At 41.4% G+C, this 19,535-nt stretch overlaps 2 protein-coding genes across 4 annotated transcripts; both read right to left on the bottom strand.

Moving 5' to 3' along the window:
• Window positions 1–1,789: 1,789 nt before the first annotated feature.
• Window positions 1,790–5,101, bottom strand: LOC129855970 (ubiquitin carboxyl-terminal hydrolase 37-like). 3 transcript variants are annotated; one of them, XR_008759584.1, is made up of 7 exons: window positions 4,949–5,101; window positions 4,697–4,796; window positions 4,490–4,569; window positions 4,034–4,284; window positions 3,483–3,564; window positions 2,564–2,699; window positions 1,790–2,494 (listed from the first exon to the last, which is right to left on the bottom strand). XR_008759584.1 is itself a non-coding variant. In XM_055924089.1 (6 exons), exons 1-6 carry the CDS (start codon window positions 5,059–5,061, stop codon window positions 2,687–2,689), a joined length of 639 nt encoding a protein of 212 aa, XP_055780064.1. In that variant the 5' UTR covers window positions 5,062–5,101; the 3' UTR covers window positions 1,790–2,686. The 3 variants fall into 3 exon arrangements, 2 of the variants coding, with proteins under 2 accessions (XP_055780064.1, XP_055780063.1); XM_055924089.1 differs by having other exon boundaries at window positions 1,790–2,699; XM_055924088.1 differs by lacking the exons at window positions 1,790–2,494; window positions 2,564–2,699 and having other exon boundaries at window positions 3,483–4,284.
• On the bottom strand, window positions 5,067–7,938 carry LOC129856153 (uncharacterized). The gene is made up of 6 exons (XM_055924257.1): window positions 7,912–7,938; window positions 7,234–7,586; window positions 6,370–6,783; window positions 5,953–6,084; window positions 5,171–5,326; window positions 5,067–5,085 (listed from the first exon to the last, which is right to left on the bottom strand). Exons 1-6 carry the CDS (start codon window positions 7,936–7,938, stop codon window positions 5,067–5,069), a joined length of 1,101 nt encoding a protein of 366 aa, XP_055780232.1.
• Between the last annotated feature and the right edge of the window lie 11,597 nt (window positions 7,939–19,535).

The following is a 19,535-nucleotide window of genomic DNA, read 5'->3' as shown; positions in this document are numbered from 1 at the left end:
ATGTATTATATTATCAAACTAATGCTGGTGGAGTCATATCATGTATTATATTATAACACTAAGGCTGGTGGAGTCATATCATGTATTATATTATCAAACTAAGGCTGGTGGGAGTCATATCATGTATTCAATTATCAAACTAAGGCTGGTGGAGTCATATAATGTATTATATTATAACACTAAGGCTGGTGGAGTCATATCATGTATTATATTATCACACTAAGGCTGGTGGGAGTCATATCATGTATTCAATTATCACACTAAGGCTGGTGGGATTCATACCATGTATTAAATTATCAAACTAAGACTGGCGGGAGTCATATCATGTATTATATTATCACACTAAGGCTGGTGGAGTCATATCATGTATTATATTATCAAACTAAGACTGGTGGGAGTCATATCATGTATTATATTATCAAACTAAGGCTGGTGGGAGTCATATCATGTATTATATTATCATACTAAGGCTGGTGGAGTCATGTCATGTATTATATTATCACACTAAGGCTTGTGGGAGTCACATCATGTATTATATTATCGTACTAATGCTGGTGGAGTCATGTCATGTATTATATTATCAAACTAAGACTGGTGGGAGTCAAATCATGTATTATATTATCGTACTAATGCTGGTGGAGTCATATCATGTATTATATTATCAAACTAAGGCTGGTGTGGGTCACGTGGTGGCCAGTGTTACTAATCCACTGTGGTTGACTGATAAAGAGTTTCACTATCATACAGGATGTCAAGGTATGCTTGTAATCGTTAAGGACTGGGGAGTTTTTTAGAAGAAAAAAACTAAACTGAATTGAGCTAAACACAGACAAAATCCTAGAGGAAAACCTGTTTCAATCTGCTTTCCACCAGACACTGTGAGATTAATTCACCTTTAAGCAGGACAACAACCTACAACAGAAGGACAAATATACACTGGAGTTGCTTACCAAGAAGACAGTCAATGTTCCTGAATGGCCAGGTTACAGTATTGACTTAAATCTACTTGAAAATCTATGGCAAGACCTGAGAATGGTTGTCTAGCAATGATCAACAACCAATTTGACTGAACTTAAAGCATTTTGAAAAGAATAATGGGAAAATGTTGGATTTTTTTTTACATTTACATTTTAAGTCATTTAGCAGACGCTCTTATCCAGAGCGACTTACAAATTAGAAAGTTCATACATATTCATCCTGGTCCCCCCGTGGGAATTGAACCCTGATGCCCCCGTGGGAATTGAACCCACAACCCTGGCATTGCAAGCGCCATGCTCTACCAACTGAGCCACACGGGACGATGTTGCACAATCCAGGTGTAGAAAGCTCCTATACATTTAACAGAAATAGTCACAGCTTTAATCGCTGCCAAATGCGCTTCTACATAGTATTGACTTAGGGGTGTGAATACTTATGTAGATTCTATATTATATTTAATTTTCAATACATTTGCAAACATTTCTAAAAATATGTTCTAACTTTGTCGTTATGGGGTATTTTGTGTTGTTGAGAGAGAAAATATATTTACCACATTTTAAATTCAGTCTGTAACACAATAAAATGTGTAAAAAATCTAAGGGTGTGAATACTTTCTGAAGGCACTGTATGTTAAGATAAATGCTCTAATTGTAAGTCTGATAAATGACTCAAATGGAAATGTAATAGAAATTCATGGTAAATAATGTATTGTGTAACTTTGGAGTCCTTTTTATTGTAAATAAGAATAGAATACGATAAAGCTACCTGAGTTAAAGAGTTACAACGGTTAACAAAATCATCTTAAATTGGATTATCTTACATTTGTTTGTCTTTATTAAAATTGCATGGCATGCACAAGTCATCTCCCGACATGGATCAATGTTGAATATTGCAGGTCCTCCGGTGTGACCATGCTGAATAAGAGGTTATACACCACAGTGTATTTCACAACAGGAGGATTTCAACCAAACCAAATAGAAGGGATGATGTACCCTCTAAATAATCACACACTCTATCCAACACATTTACATGTGTACTACATTTAGTGTGTATATTATACGTTTTCTTACATGAGCTTTATACATTAGGTGAAGCAGTCAAATCACGGGCAGGTATTTATGACATAAGCTACTGAAAGAATGTTGATGCTAGTGTTGAAGAGCCAGTCTCCCTTGAGCCGCATGATTGAAGTTGGGCCGAGTGCTGCACCTGTTGAGGCAGGTTTGAGGTTGTTGGGGCTGGGTCTTGTTCTGCCCATGTTGAGACTGGGCCTGGTTATTCCCATGTTGAGACTGGGCCTGGTTCTTCCCATGTTGTGGGCTGGGGGTGTTGAAAATGGTCCAAATGCTGCTTTTGTTGAGGCTGGGCTGGGGGTTTTGAGGCTGGGCCTGGTACTACCACTGTTGAGGCAGGTCTGAGTTTTTGGAGGCTGTCCAGGTGCTGCCCCTGTTTAGGCTGGGGCTGATGCTGGTGGCCCTGTTAGTCCCTGTGTGCTGGGGCCTCCCGCTCTCTTGCCCTGTAGGGTAAAATGAACCGTACACATAAATAGCAACACAAGAACATAGATGGCGAGAGTCAGCAGTACCTGAACATATAGAAGAGCATGTAGGCACTCCGGGCTCTGGTCCTCAGCACAGTGGCTTCATTGGACATTGACACCTGGCTGTCGTTACAGCAGAACCAGTTTCCACTGGCATGCAAGATGTCACTAATGTAGTGCCCTGTGGAACAAGGAAGACAGACTAGAGGTCAAAGGTCAGGCTATTGTGGGTAATAGAGTGTGTTGTAACAGTTAAACAGTTCATTTGGGAGGTATTTTATCTGTTATATGTGTCGAGTTTTGAAATCAGAGATTAATTAATACACGTTGCATATAATTAGGCATGTCTCCATTCTTTTGAATTAAATTGCGTAAACTCTAAACATATTGCAGTGCTTGTTGGGATGGCACTTCACTCTGAAGCCTGCAGCCTTGCTCGCTTGGCCGAAGTGGCTATTGGAGGGTCTAATTATCCCCAACACCAGGGTTCCCCAAATGTCGGCCCGTGGGACAAATTTGTCCCACAATGTTTTCTGACCAAATAAAATGTAATTGTTAAAAGACTGTAAAAACACCAGCAAATCAGCTCCAAGTGATTTTCATTTTGGAAATCTGTTTCAAAGTATTCCCACGCACAATAAAGAGATATATGTGATTGTACACAAATGTAAGCAAGGTTTGAATTTAGTCAAATATTGTATCTGTTTGGGCTTCTTACGGTCAATTTGCAGTCTACAAATTAATAGTAATTTTGTTCCATACCGTTGCCCATCTGGCTAAGAAAAGAAATGGACACGAAGCTGAATCTAGTTGATGATCCCTGGCCTTTAAGATACTTGTGTATACGGCAGAGGCACACGTGAACACGTAAATTGAGAGCCGAGGAGAAGGAAGTGACTTGGAATTCAGCTGATGTCATATGTGTTGTGCATCTGCATGTGTGTGTTTTATGTTATTTACTTACCGGAGTTTGCGGAGCCTCCCAAATGAGAGACTACGCCAGTCAGCTGGTAGTAACCATTCACTGACTGCACTGGCTGCTGCTTCTGTAAGAAAACACATGTGATCGTAGGATTCTCATTTCCTCTACAGTCCACCACAGTCTACAGTCTACTACAGTACTAGTCTACTACAGGAGGTCTACTACATCGTGTACTCCTCATAACTATCTCAGTGTTCTGTCATAACTTATTTTTCACTGGTTTCACTCTCTATCTCTCTCTCTCTCTTCTCACCACTGAGGCTGTCAGCAGCACTTTTCCTGGTTCCTGGTCATTTGAATCTGAGGGGTCAAATATACATATCAAGAGCTGTGAAAACGTGGTCACTTGTCTGAAATGCTCTGGACTAAAACAGCTCCCATACATCACTAAAGATGTCTGAGAAACATCACTAAAGATGTCTGAGAAACATTTTAAATTGCAGCTTCCAGCTTCTCTGTCAGCAGGACCGTTTTGGGAGTGGGTGGTTTGTGTGGTGTTGGAGCAAGAAGAGTGTTATGGTGCCATGACTTACCTGAACAGCAGAGGGCCCCGTCTTTGGCCTCTCCAGGTGGGCTGGAGACTTGGCTGGTGAGGGTCTGGGGGATGGACCCCTGGATGCTGGGGTCCTGGTTGGTGAGGGCCTGTGGGCTGGCACTGTGCAGGAGTGGCACCATGTCCCCACAGAGGGTGGAGAGCCTAAACTCCGAAGGAAACAAAAGAGGACCCTCCAGCTTCTCCAACCCCCCAGGTCCTCCAAACCTCTTCAGATGCAGAACCAGCACACTGCCCAGAGACAGAGAGGAAGAGAGATGAACAGACAGACAATGAAACCAGTCAACAAAATAACAGATGAGTGAAATGTGGTGCTCATCCCTAAGTCCTACAACCTGCTCAGGAAGGTAACTACTCCTAAAGGCTCAGGACACAATGAACACTCATTTCATGAAACACTGCTCGTCCTATGAGAGGTTATAAAGGGACAACTCACAGAGGCAGTGTGTGGAACTGCTCCACCTTTAAGGCGTGGAGACCTTTACAGCCCTCACATGTGAATTCAACCTTATCACCCTGGGTAGAAACAAAAGCATTACAAAATGAATGACACCACTACAATAATAAGAGCATATTCTGAGGCAGTGGGCAGCTTGCCCTGGGTGTTAGTCTCTACATGCAGGGCTGAGCCCTAAGTGCTGACTTTGAAAGTGAGTGCTAGGCTGCTCAGCAAGGTGCGCTCAGGGCTGAAGTCCAATGAGAGGTGGTTGTAGTCCTCTCTGGTGGACGACTCGCGCCCACAGCTTCAGAAGCAGCACAAAGAGAAGGAAAATGCATCAAGTCTGTTTCTGTTTCAGGTCTCTACAATGTTTCTGTTATGCCATGTGTTTTGTAATATTGTTTTTAGAAAGATCATGTTCTCAGTAGATACATTACAACCAATGGGAGCTCTTACCTGGTACATGTGCGCACCGACACAAGCTGGAACTCCAGCTGAGAAACAGGGCAGGAATAGTTCACCCCGAGTGTCTTCAGTATCATGCCCTCCTCCTTCAGCTGGCACAGCATGTTCACTAGTAACTCGTGTGCGTCCTATGATGAGGAAGAGAGAGAAACACACCAAGATAAAAGCAAATGATGAAGAGAAAATGAACCCTTGCAAAAAGAGTGCTCGTACACAAGAGAGTAGTCCTCAGTTACCTGTTGCGTGTCCCCTAGATACTTCAAATCGTATCCCGACAAGGAGTACTTGACCTTCCACATGAGGTCTGCTTTTGAGGCCTGGTTTGCCACACTGTCAGGTAGACTCAAACGGTGCACATCAGACAGACACCTGTAGGGGAGACAGAGAGTAAATGAGCAGCTGACTGGATGGTGTCAACCTACTGGCTTACGCCTGAAGAGGCAGATGAGTATATACAGATATGTTTTATCTAGCGGCACCCCATCATTAGAAATGATTCATTCAAGTCAATTCAATTTCACCTTTGAGGACGGACAATGAAGCCAAACAACAAAAATGTGTTGTTTATTCTCCTAAGATATTTGGTTTGGATACTGCTCTCAATTCCAGAGCATTTTAAAAAACGAACAAATTTCCCACGGTAAGGTGGAATGTTCAGTCAATGAGCATTATGGGTCATGTAGTCATTCTACACTTTCCAAATTGGCCTACAAAGGCCTACATCATAATCATTGTGTCATTGTTGTTCCTCTTGGTTATGAAGATTCCGAAAACAAAAAGAAACTGGAAACAAAAAATACAAAAAAAATACAATACACAGCAAAATATGAAGTGGTTAAGGTTATGAAAAGGGTTAGGATTAGTGAAAATGCTCTCCTAACCTGCTACGACAATCACTTTCTATAGAAGTGGCGTGAAAAGAGTGTCCCTTCTTTAATTTATGACCACAAATAATGGGTGTGTGGGGTGAGTGTCTGCTTTTGAGCCTTCCTTACCTGAGCAGGTTGGAGAAGGGGGAGGAGCTCCAGAGTTGTTCCTGGTGCAGGATTGCCTTTGAGAAGGACGGCAGGACCAGGAGGCACTGCAGGGTGGCGTTAAGGAAGCAAGTGTTGCCAATGTTAGGCAACCTGTGAAGAAGAAGCAGCCATCAGTACACACATAGAGATGAATCATAAACCTTCATATCTCTATAAAGTGGTGATAATGGCAGCCATCTTGGTCAGGGATAAATGATATTTAACACAAAGAAGTGGATGTCCTTTAGACCAAGGTTGACATAATTCATGGGTTTATAAATATCTAATAAAACGAACATGCTCGATAGTAAGCCCTATCCCCATAGTATATCAGACACTTATCTTTAAACAATAAAGAACTTATATTCAATACATTTGCAGTGTGTTGTGGTTTACCCAAGAAGTTCCATGTTGACCAGTGCCCCCCGTTCTCCTCTGGCCCCCTGGGTCTCTTCTGGCCCTCTGGTGGCTGAGCTGGCCCTGGGAAGAGTCATGCTGCTGGTGGCTGAGCTGGCCCTGGGGAGAGTCATGCTTCTGGTGGCTGAGCTGGCCGTGGAAAGAGTCATGCTTCTGGTGGCTGAGCTGGTCCTGGGAAGAGTCATGCTTCTGGTGGCTGAGCTGGCCCTGGAAAGAGTCATGCTTCTGGTGGCTGAACTGGCCCTGGGAAGAGTCATGCTTCTGGTGGCTGAACTGGCCCTGGGAAGAGTCATGCTTCTGGTGGCTGAACTGGCCCTGGGAAGAGTCATGCTTCTGGTGGCTGAGACTGGCCTCTGGGGTCTTGGACTAGAGTGTTCCTGAAGAGACAGAGGTCTGGAGGAAGGAGAGAAACAGGTCTCAAGCCTCCAACACAGAGATAGTACCACTCTACACAGTCTCTCAATTTAATACTATACTGTACTATAAACACAGTCTGAGTAGTTATGTATGTACTGCTGTCTATATAAATGCAGTGTACCAAGTAGACCAGGGCAATAGGTTAGTACTCTCTTTATCCAGTAGATGTGGATAGAAGAGCCTAAAACTACAGTTTGAGGAAAATAACTTTCTGGGACTGTGTTTATCAAGCGTCTCAGAGTAGGAGTCTGATCTAGGATAAGCTTTGCCTTTTAGATCATAATAAATCAGATTATTATAGACAGAGAGGACCTGATCCTAGATTAGCACTCATACTCTTGATAAACACTGGCCCTGGTCTTGTAGCACTAAACCCAACTCTCCAAAGAGACTCTAGGATGGCACTGTACTTTATGTTTGAATTACCTGACTGTTGCGCCCTCCTGGCTGGTGTCTCCATGACAGTCCAGAGGGTTGGTAGGAGTGGGAGAACTAGGATGGGACACCACTGGAGAGGATTTCACTGGGGAAGGGTGTTTGGCAGGTGACCGGGGTACAGAGGGCTGTTTAGCGGGAGAGCAAGGCTGAGAGGAACATTTAACAGGAGAGGGAGGTGGATGGAGGGAGGAGAGTTGGTCAGAGGGTGAGGGGTCAGAGGTGGCGAAGCCATTCTGTTCAGAACGGTCAGATGGAATTGGAGAGGGGGATGAAGTGCCACTCTCCTTCTTCTTTCTTGTCTTCTGCTCCACATCAACTGAATTTGCTTTCTGACGTTTTTTCTGTTGACAAGAAGATGTGATAGTGCTAAATCCTTTTTTCCTCGATCCCCAGCCAATGGAAGAGGGGGGTCATCAGAATAGGAAAAGGTAGGCCTAAATTAGAGGAACTTAGCTATCTATCCTAAACCTCAAATAACACAGTATAGACAGGTTACATTGAGTGACATTTGCAAAAGCCAAACTTCATGTACATTTCATGTACACTTTTTATGTTTTTGTCAATCAGAATGTACTTTAACTTGTACTCTTCCCACTAGGTCTATATAAAAAATACTACTCCAGAATATAAGTAGTTGTTAATCGATTAAATGACCTGATTTCATACCTTTTTGCACCAGCAGAAACAAGCCATGTCGATAACCAATGAAGACTGATACATTTCCTCATTAACCCATTGTTCAAATTGGCTTTAAGACCATTGTGATGTCATCGGTCATGTATGACACCACCATCTGGCAACCCAATATTTTAAAATATATTGTTCAATGAACAAATATGTTTTATTGAAGAGCAAAGTTTTGCAGTATACATACAATATTGTAGATAATATGTCCCATTGTTTTCTTGTTTCTTTTTTTACATTCATTTTTTGTGTGTTGTTTCATTGAACGTACGACCACAATAAAGGCATTTTAAGTGCCTTCATCTTCATCCTCCTTGTTTTTTGACAGCTTCCATGTTGTTTGTGGTTTGGTCATCGGTTTATTTAAATGCTCAATGCTTTTTCTATCCACCAGCAGATGGACAAAGGGTTGGTTAAAAGAATGTGAAAAGGTGATAGAGATTTAGCCTAAACCTCAAACAACAATCCAGATTGGTTAGGGACAGTTTTCCATATTCAATCTTGCCCTGAGGGCAGCTCTGCCTCAAGGACATAATGAATGTGATTGGTTCAATTAAAGCTCAATGGTCAGTGGGCAGAGCTTACAGTGCGAGTTAAATACACTTACTAGGTGATAGGTTGGTGGTGAATGGAAGCCATAACACAAGGTTCCTGGCTTGAATTTTGTTTTCTAACCTCACTCCAACCCCTAAACAATTCTTCTTACCTAAACTTAACCCAACCCTAGCTAGAGTCCCAGATCTGTTTAGTGCTGTCTTGCCAACTCCTACAATGGTTCTTCCTTAAAAACCTCTCTGGGATAGCGGGATGGTAGTGTCCCACCAGGGAAAATGTAGAGCGCCAAATTCCCAAAAATGATATAAAATCAAACTTTCATTAAATCACACATAAGATACCAAATTAAAGCTACACTCGTTGTGAATCCAGCCAACATGTCAGATTTCAAAAAGGCTTTTCGGCGAAAGCATAAGATGCTATTATATGATGATAGCACAATGTCAACAAAGAGAGTGTAGCATATTTCAACCATGCTGGCGCTACTCAAAACGCAGATATAAAATATAAAACATGCATTACCTTTGACGAGATTCTTTTGTTGGCACTCCAATATGTCCCATAAACATCACAAATGGTCCTTTTGTTCGATTAATTCCGTACATATATATACAAATTGTCCATTTATTTGGCACGGTTGATCCAGAAAAAAAACAGCTTCCAATTTGTTTTAGTCTTGCACAACTCTCAAACAGTACACATGACGTTACTCTACTTCCTGATGGCCTTCTTCATTGCACAAATGAATAACCTCAACCTATTTCCTAAGACAGTGATTAGAAATCTGGCCTCCCAATGAAAACTCATTGAACAGACAGTGACTTAAAAAAAATATAATAATAATAATGGTTAGTCGTCAGGGTTTTGCCTGCTACATAAGTTCTGTTATACTTACAGATATGATTCAAACAGTTTTAGAAACTTCAGAGTGTTTTCTATCCAAATCTACTAATAATATGCATATCTTATATTCTGGGGATGAGTAGAACGAAGTTGAAATTGGGCACGCTATCCCCCTATCCTAGAGAACAATAGCTCGTTATGTACAGTTGCATTGCATGTCGTCTGTACACAAATATCTCTCTCCCCCAATGGGTTTTTATTGGCATAGGAAACATGTGTTTATCTTGCCAAAGCAAGAAACAAAAAACATCATTAAAAAAACTGTTTAAAAGGGGGGAGGAGTGGTAGGATTAGGGGAAAATAATAAATGAAAATATATACAAAAATATATAGATTTTATATACATTTTCCCCAAAAATATATGTGGGATTGGAAATTATGGAGACAATTACATTGATGGAAGCCACAACCTATCCGCAATATTAAAGCTGATCTACCCCATAAAAAATTCAAATTAAATGTACTGTAAACATTGCACTCAAATGTTTCAAAAGCATAAAGATGTTTCAAATGTTAGATTATCAGCTACGTACAGTGTTTTAACAATGTGCAAATAGTTGTAGTATGAATAGTAGGGTAAGATAAATAAACAGATAAATATTGGTGGTATTTACAATGTTGTTTGTGCTCCATTGGTTGCCCTGTTTTCATGGCAATCTTGTTGCTGTGATCAAATCAGATCAAAATGTATTTGTCACGTGCACCGAACACAACAGGTGTAGACCGTACAGTGAAATGCTTACTTACAGGTCCTAACCATCAGTGAAATGTTTAAGTAAAAATAGGTATTAGATCACCTAACTTATGCGAGTTTGTCAATGTTTGATTTGTTTTCTAATTCTTTGTGGGTCTGTGTGATCTGTGGAAAATATGTGTCTCTGATGTGGACATACATTTGGTAGGAGGTTAGGAAGTGCAGCTCAGTTTCCCCCTCATTTTGTGGGCAGTGTGCACATAGCCTGTCTTCTCTCAAGAGCCAGGACTGCCTATGGCGGCATCTTTCAATAGCAAGACTAGGCTCACTGAGTCTGTACATATTTAAGACTTTTCTTCATTTAGGGTCAGTCACAGTGGTCAGCTATTCTGCCACTGTGTACTCTCTGTTTAGGGCCAGACAGCATTCCAATGTGCTCTGTTTTTGGTTGATTCTTTCCAGTGTGTCAAATAGTTATCTTATTGTTATTATAGTTTGGCTATAGTGTTTCTGTCATGGGGCTCTGTGGGGTCTGTTTGTGTTTGTGAACAGAGCCCCAGAACCAGCTGGCTGAGACTTCTCTAGGTTCATCTATCAAGGTGAGGGCTTTGTGGTGATCTTTTCCAGCTATTTTCTGGATTTTGATAATTAGCGGGTTTAGTCCTAATTCTGCTCAGTGTGCACTGTTTGGGGTATTGCGGACGCTGTAACAGATGTATAATAGCACAAACACAAAGATGAGTCCTCTATCTATGTTCATAGAGACAGTGCTGAATGGTTAGGTGATGATCCCACCTAGTGGTTAAAGTGAGAGATGAACTCACCATAGATATAAAATTGGGTTCCCACTAGATGTCCAGGCTGCAATGTCAAAATTGTATATAATCGTACACATTTATGAATATACAAATTTATTTTTTGGTCTTTATTTAATGTTGTGGTTAGGCATAAGGTTAGCAGTGTGGTAAAGGTTAGGGTTCAAATCAAATTTTAAGAAGAGAAATTGTAGAAAAGGCCAGATAGTGATGACTGTGAAAAAAGTGGTATTACAGACTTGCCTTTGGGATTTTTCTCTATTCATCCTTCCTTGATTCTTCTTCACATCTGTCATGACGTTGGCAGTGGGGGTAGGTTTATGACAGTCATAAATACCTCTTTCCCCCCTTTTCCTTCTCCCTACTATAACTGATGTGACATAAGAAAACCCCTTGGTTAACATAGAGGTTCTGGGAACATCAGAAGTGGGGGGAAATGAACTATATTCTGGTAATCCGACCAACTGAACATATGCGGTGGTACTTAAGGTATATTATGTCAGTTCGGTTGTCATCTGACACATTCTCATCAATGATAGAATGACATAAACTCTACTGTGGAAATTCTAAACGTCAGAGGTATTGGATTCACATGGAATTGTTGTTTAATTCAAATGTTTGAATATGACATTATTTGTGAAGAGGTGAAATGTAATTTTAGCTTCCAAATGAGAGATCTGGACTTTCATAAGTGTTCCTCTGCTCACAGTGGCCCGCCCCTGTGAAGAGGCATGGGTTATAAACTTTTCAGACACACCCCTCTCCCTCCACTATAAAAGCCATTGACAAGAATATAACTTGCTGTTCCGGGTACACTAGGATGATGGTCCGGTGTCAGAATGGTTCAGATAATAACTACAGAACTAAGCCAACAGCAGCATGGACTTGGATTGTGAATGGTATGAACTTTGAACTCGTATTCACTACAGAAGTGATACTCCTAGCCGTTGAGTTAGCAACAGCTAAACGCAGGTTAGGGAGGACGTTCCTGCACCCAACCCACACAACGTTCCTCCAACGTATCCAGCGTGACTACCAGAGACATTCTTCAAAGGACAGAGGACTCGGGTTGGCGACACGGTCCATCTACCACCAACCTACTGAAGCGCAGCTCAGAGTAAATATTTATTGCATTTTCCTTTTCGAATGGGCGGTAATTTAGAATGCATAAGATACTGTATTTACGATAGCACAGCTCGCCTATGTTCCAGTCTCCCGCTCTTTCACTAGGACTCAGCCCCTTCCCTTTGTGTAACAAGCTGCCACATCTATTCCGCCCGCTAGGGACGTTTTCCTGTATGACGTAATTTGTGATCAAGTTATGATTTAATTGTATATGTGTGATTCTGTGTGATTAGTTAGGTATTTAGTAAATAAACAATTAAACCCAATTTTGTATTGCTGATTCAACTTGTTAGCCAGGATTCTTGCAGATAATCAAGGATTTACAACTTTCAGATGAGACTGAATAAAATTACGATTAATGTGACTGTTATGGATGTAAAATCTTACTAAATCTTTAAGAGTTTATTCGGAAGATAACAGCTCTATAAATATTCTTTCGTGGTGTCCCTCTCTAGTTAATTAATATTTACATGATTAGTTCAATCAGGTAATATTAATTACGGAGAAATTATTTTATAGAATAGCATGTCATAGCAATTAATCTGGCATAGTCAAAGATACGACACATCCCTCTTTCCTCGCTGCCTTCTCAAAAGTCATTGGAAAATACAATCCTAGGGGAGGTACTTTGAAACTTCTATGAGTTTAGGAGGAGAGGAATACAGGAAAGACTAATTGAGATAGAGCCTTAGTGTCAGAAAAAGCCATAGAGAATGAAGAGAAAAATAAACAATAACGGAGAGAAAAAATATATACAGTGGGATCTATAATTATTGACACCCCTTGATAAAGATGAGCAAAAAAAGACAAGAAAATAAATAATATACTGAGCTATAGTGACCCACAAGATATCTTGTCCGTTTACACTTACACCATTTTATTTTTGCTAATAGATGTGCTCAGAGAAAGAGATTGTTGAACACGTAATATTGCTTTCCCCTCAAAAAGATAGAGGTCAACATTATTGGCACCCCTGTTTTCACTCTTTCAATACCTCACCTTGCGATGATAATACCACTGAGTCTTTTTCTAAATGTTTCATGAGATTACAGAACATGCCGTCTTACCGTAACACTGGTTCCAATCTAAGTGCCGTTGCTGTTTATCAATCTTCAGGCATTGATGTGTTGGATGACATGAAAATAGAGCTCTTTGGCAATGCACACCAGTGGTGGGATGCAGAATATATCCCCATACCTACTGTGAAATATGATGGTGGATCTTTGATGTTATGGGGCTACTTTGCTTCCACTGGTCCTGGGGCCCTTGTTAAAGTCAACAGCATCATGAACTTTACTCAGTACCAGGACAATTTAGCCAAAAAGCTCCATAAGGAGGCTGACACTTGGCTGCAAATGGACCTTCCAGAAACACAACCCCAAACGCACATCAAAATCCACAAATAAATGGTCAATTGACCATAAAATCAACATTTTGCAATTGCCACCTGTCTCTGTACTTGAACCCCATTGAAAACGTGTTGTTTGAATTGAAGAGGGCAGATTCTATATGGAAGAATGTCTAAGCTCCCTTGCATTATCCCGCGTGGTAGAGCATGATACTTGCAACTCCAGGGATGTGGGTTTGATTCCCGCTGGGGACCAACATGAAAATGTATACACTCACTACTGTAATTTGTCTGCTAAAAATGACCCACAAGAAACTCCCAACATGTTCTGCAATCTCATAAAACTTTTTAGAAAAAGGCTTAGTACCGTTATCCTAGCCAGGTGAGGATTTAAAAGATGTTGAAAACAAGGGTGCCAATACATTTGACCCCTTTCTTTTTGAGAATAAAACAATATTTATCGTTGAACAAAATTGCTTTCTTTTTTTCAACTGTATTAGTATAAAATAATATATTTAAAAAAAAAAGATTGGAGCATTGTAACGACTGTTCTCCTCCTCGTCGTCTGAGGAGGAGCATGGATCGGACCAAAACGCAGCGTGTTGTGAAGACATGATGAATTTATTAGACAAGACGAACACGAAGTACACTTGATAAATTACAAAATAACAAAAAAACGACGTAGACCGACCTGAACATGAGAACTTAAATATAACGAAGAACGCACGAACAGGAACAGACTAGCCAAACGAAACAGTCCCGTGTGGTACATAAACTGACACGGAAGACAATCACCCACAAACAAACGGTGTGAACAGCCTACCTTAATATGGTTCTCAATCAGAGGAAACGTCAAACACCTGCCCCTGATTGAGAACCATATAAGGCTAATTAACAATGAACCTAAACATAGAAACACATAACATAGACTGCCCACCCAGCTCACGTCCTGACCAACTAAACAAAGCTAAACAAAGGAAAATAAGGTCAGGAACGTGACAAGCATACAATAGTTTGTATTTGTATTGTTTCTTTTAAACAGTCTGTTTTACTCATCCTTATCAATAGTGCCAATAATTCAGGGCCTTGCTGTAGCTACAGCAGCTATGTGACTGTTAGCGATATAGTTGAGTTAATTATATTGAACAATGTGTATTCCTTGAGGTTATGCTACTGTACAAGTAATTGCAATTATTTTTTTGTAGCACGCATGTTTGACTCTGAAGCCCCGTTTATATCTGCTGCTAGCATGCGTCCTGTTTCCAGATCATGTCCACATTCTGATTGTGCCCACATTTTCAGACAGAAGCAGACGATTCAAAGACTTGTTGTGAACTGATTTAGGACAACGGACAAGATCAGGATGAGGGACGCATATCAGTGTCAGGTATAAAAGGGGCTTGAGAGAGAGAGAGGGTTGACAGCATTGTCACCAGTGTAACTGTATGTATCATCATTGCAGCTATTGATTATTATTAACATATTAATGATGAAGGTATTGATTATAATAAACATATTCATGATAAATCTATTGATTATAATAAGCTTCCTAAAGCTTAACATTTATTGATGGTGATATTTGTTAATTTAATGCTATTGTCCGTTGACCAGTCTCAGCCCTTTTTTCAGAAACGTTTCATTATGAATATCTCATTGGTTCATTCTGTATTCCCTATGCATAGCAGACTAATGACATGGTGATTTCTAATCCATCTCTCGGCCTAACACATGCTAGAACTGTTCTATGTACTGATATTGTTGACTTGTTTCTTTCCTGTCTCAATCAGTGCTTTTTCAGATGCTTCATTGCGTATTAGGTTGAATATCCATGCATTCTTCATGTCACTCTGTCACCTACAGGTCCTGGTTTTTACCATATTGGACTTGGTCGTCCACAATGCTTATTATGAAACAAACTGTGGATTTTAGGTAGAAATAAATGTTGCAAAGTGCTGCACAAACACTAGTCTAGATGCATGTTTTGTTGGCTTGCACAGCAGTGAACATGAAAGATTGTGTCTGAGAAAATGACTGACAGTAAGTAGTCCCAATTTGAAGTAGTCTGTTATAATAAATGCAGCAGTCATGTTTTTGTAACAGCCTAATATTATTGACTGACCTTGGAATCTCCTATTTTTATCTGGTCGATTTATCTGGTCGATTTTATCTGGTCGAGTTGGCCCTGTACAACCAATGAAGCGTGGCATGTGTCTTTGGCGCCATCTTGTGTGACTTCTGGTAATAACAACTGCTGAACAAAAACAGATATTTCCCCAGTCAACAGAGACTTCTCTTGGTGGAGGTGGTGCAGGTTCACTTATATATATGCCCATATGTATCAAGTTTTAGGATCAGGTCCCCTCTGTCCATTTAATCTTATTTGTGGCGATCTAAATCGCAAACCTGATCCTAAATCTGTACTCCTACTCTAAGACGCTTGATCTCTTCTTCAAATGTATCTCAGAGTAGAACTGCAGGGCTGCGTTCAATACACAAAAACGGTGTGCAACGTTCAATTAAACGGAAACGGTGATGTTCTGAACAACCAGTTGAAAAACGGGGAGGGGTTGGGGAACGCTCTAGGGTGCATACTCAGAGCATGCGCTGACCAGCTGGCAAGGGCCTTCACTGACAGTTTAAACCTCTCCCTGACCCAGTCTGTAATACCTATATGTTTCAAGTAGACCACCATAGTCCCTGTGAGCAAGAACACCATGTTAAACTGTCTAGAGCTGCACCATCGAGAGCACTACAGAGGGTAGTGCATATGGCCCAGCACATCACTAGGGCCAAGCTTCCTGCCATCCAGGACCTATATAATAGGCGGTGTCAGAGGAAAGCCCCAAAAAATTGTCAGTCTCCAGTCACCTAAGTTATAGACTGTTTTCTCTGCTACCGGACGGCAAGAGGTACTGGAGTGCCAAGTCTAGGACCAAAAGGCTCCTTAACTGCTTCTACCCCCAAGCCATAAGACTGCTGAATAACTAAGCAAATTGCCACCGGACTATTGACCCCCCCCCCCCCCCCCCCCCTGTGTTGTACACTGCTGCTACTCGCTGTCTATTATCTATGCATAGTCACATCTCCCCTACCTACATGTACAAATTACCACAACTAACCTGTAACCCCGCACATTGAATCTGTACCGGTACCCCCTGTATATAATTTCGTTAATGTTATTTTATTGTATTACTTTTTATTATTTTTTACTTAACACTGGAGCTCCCCAGGGGTGCGTGCTCAGTCCCCTCCTGTTCTACCTGGTCACCAATGACTGCATGGCCAGGCACAACTCCAACACCATCATTAAGTTTGCAGACGACACAACAGTGGTAGGCCTGATCACTGACAACGACGAGACAGCCTATAGGGAGGAAGTCAGAGACCTGGCCGGGTGGTGCCAGAATAACAACCTATCCCTTAACGTAACCAAGACTAAGGAGATTATTGTGGACTACAGGAAAAGGAGGACCGAGCACGCCCCCATTCATCGACAGAGCTGTAGTGGTACAGGTTGAGAGCTTCAAGTTCCTTGGTGTCCACATCAACAACAAACTGGAATGGTCAAAACACACCAAGACAGTAAGGACCCTGAGACTGTTCTCTCTGCTACCGCACGGCAAGCGGTACCGGAGCACCAAGTCCGGGACCAAAAAAGCTCCTTATCACTCCTACCCCCAAGTCATAAGACTGTTGAAAAGTTAATCAAATTGCTACCTGGACTATTTGCATTGACCCCCTTATTAAATTATACTTTTGTGGACTGACTTTCTTGCACAGGCTCGATGTACACACACACACACACACACACACACACACACACACACATTGACTCTGGTACCCCATGTGCCTGGCCATGTATATAGCCTCGTTATTATTATTTTATTGTCTTACTAGTTTTCCTTTGTCTTGCCTACTGTTTTGTAACTCTGCATTGTTGGTTAAAGGGCTCGTAAGTAAGCATTTCACATTAAGTTCTACTCCTGTTGTATTAGGCGCATGTGGCCAAAAGGCAGTTTCAGCATCTTTATCTGTACCATTACAGCATCTGTGACAGCATGGGCAGCACCATCAAGGGTTTTCAACATGCTTCCGCCATTTTAAAGTAGTCAACTGGGTGGGTTTTCCTAAGGGTTGTAGCCTCAATGGCGCTGCCCATGCTGTCACAGACACTATAATGGACCAGATATAAAGATGAGTCCTCTATCTATCTCTATGGTAGAGATCTAAAACAAGTGTGTTGTTTTGTGCTCTTGGTTTCCTGTAATAAACCCCAATTGCTATATTTTAGTATAGCACAATTCTACTATCTAATATCTCTGTTATGTATTTCAGAGGTAATGGATTTGTCTGTGTTACGTTTCCCAGTTTCTGTGTTGTTGTGGGTTTGTATTTATGTGGATGTATTTCAGGAAATGGCTTGCTGGATTCCCCCAAGCAGCTGATTGGTCGGCCCCATGGCAGATTGGAGCTGACCCCGCCCTCTCGTCAGGGGATACAGCTGTCGGCAATCACAAACTCCTTCTCCAGCTGTATAAAAGGCAGTATTCCTTTACTCAGAGAGGGAGCTTATTGGTATGTTCTGTGTTGGTTGTTGCTCAGAGACAGGTTTTGTTAAGTATTTTGTAGCTGCTACTTCTGAGGTATGTGTGTGTCAATAGGATGCAGTGTTTTTGATTATTGAAATTGTTTGTGGTCTTTTTCATTTGTTCCCACGGGGAAGGCACCTTGAGTGCTTAAGCAAGAGGCCTGTGGGCATACATATACCCATAGTATGTACTGTCTATACACACTAGGTAAGACCTGGGTGGACCACACCCTGTATTCCGGTTAGTGCGCCAGGTGATACTTGTTAGGTAAGTTAAGTGTAACGGATGTGAAATGGCTAGCTAGTTAGCGGGTACGCGCTAGTAGCATTTCAATCAGTTACGTCACTTGCTCTGAGACTTAAGTAGTGTTGCCCCTTGCTTTGCAAGGGCCGCGGCTTTTGTGGAGCGATGGGTAACGACGCTTCGTGGGTGTCAGTTGCTGATGTGTGCAGAGGGTCCCTGGTTCGCGCCCGGGTCGGGGCGAGGGGACGGTTTAAAGTTATACTGTTACATAAGGTAGGAGAGGGGGTTTTAACTTTTACTTTGTTTTGGTTCCGTCCATCCCCCTTTTCCCCAAATAACCATGTGAAGGAATAAATGCCCTGTTAATGATAATATTCTCAGTCATCCTTACCTGCACCTACAGTCACATCTTTCCCTCCACGAGGCGTGCATAAGTCTGTTTCAACACTTGTCAATGTAAGTGACAGATGCAAGGTGGCGGTGTGGGGCTTGTGGGTAAATTAACTTGTTTTACTATTCTGAAGTCGGTTGTTCAATCCCTGTGATGTTTTTCACAAATTATAAAAATGGAGAGACCATTTAAGTAAGTTTGTGGCTCAGATAAAAATCTGATTTTTGTGATTCTATATTTTACCCGTCCCTGAGATTAAAGAAACATTGTGGGCTGAAGTGCTGGTGGCTCAATGGTTAAAGCAACTGTCTCAGAGGTTGTGGCTTCTCATCTAGATGTATGTGCTTTTGTTTGTGTTCTGCAATTTTGTAATGTCACTGTCAAATACACATGCAGATTTGAAAAGGGTGTTGGGATTAAATCCCTGCTGCTCTTCTAAGAGGTTTTTGGTTCATACCCCATTTTCTGCTTTACTGGTTATTTCCACAAATGTTTATCCCAAAATTAAGAAGGTTACTGCTTGTTGGACTTGGTGGCTCATGGCCTAAGTCATTGCCTTCCATCCATGACTTTAAAGTTTCAAATCCCATCTATTACACTTTAGTGGACACATGCATCAATGTTAAAATTTAAATTACAGTGGAGGTATTGGTAGCTCTGTGGATGAATGGTAAGCTATTGGTAGCTCTGTGGTGGAGTTAATGCTTTTGAAATTATGGGATCAAATCCTATCTCTTGTCCTTTAGCAGCTGAACAGCAAAGTGTAACGTATGTGAAGTAGCCTGGGGTTGTGGATCTCACCCCATTAGCACAGGAGAGGACTCTGTGCTAATGAGGACTTTGCCACAGTGTAAGTCAAGACTGTGGTTCTAGAACAGTAAGCAGCAGTGGTTATGGAGGGAAACACCTGCAGGAGAAGTAGACCCTTATGTTTTAAATAGAC

Source organism: Salvelinus fontinalis, chromosome 5 (assembly GCF_029448725.1).
Source record: "Salvelinus fontinalis isolate EN_2023a chromosome 5, ASM2944872v1, whole genome shotgun sequence".
NCBI lineage: Eukaryota > Metazoa > Chordata > Actinopteri > Salmoniformes > Salmonidae > Salvelinus > Salvelinus fontinalis.
The sequence above is the reverse complement of the archived record's forward strand: the minus strand, read 5'-3'. Positions and strand labels throughout refer to the sequence as shown.

Bases quoted from the DNA above. Each gene is read 5' to 3' on its own strand.
- LOC129855970 (XM_055924088.1), bottom strand. From the start codon at position 5,061: ATGCTGTGCCAGCTGAAGGAGGAGGGCATGATACTGAAGACACTCGGG. The intron at 4,570-4,696 runs GTCAGCACTTAG...GTTTCTACCCAG, and splicing joins GCCTAGCACTCACTTTCAAA to GGTGATAAGGTTGAATTCAC. The intron at 4,285-4,489 runs GTGAGTTGTCCC...GTCTCTGGGCAG, and splicing joins CAGTTCCACACACTGCCTCT to TGTGCTGGTTCTGCATCTGA.
- LOC129856153 (XM_055924257.1), bottom strand. From the start codon at position 7,938: ATGGCTTGTTTCTGCTGGTGCAAAAAG. The intron at 6,784-7,233 runs GTAATTCAAACA...TCCTTCCTCCAG, and splicing joins CAGGAGGGCGCAACAGTCAG to ACCTCTGTCTCTTCAGGAAC. The intron at 5,327-5,952 runs GTAAGGAAGGCT...TCTCCCCTACAG, and splicing joins CCCTTCTCCAACCTGCTCAG to GTGTCTGTCTGATGTGCACC.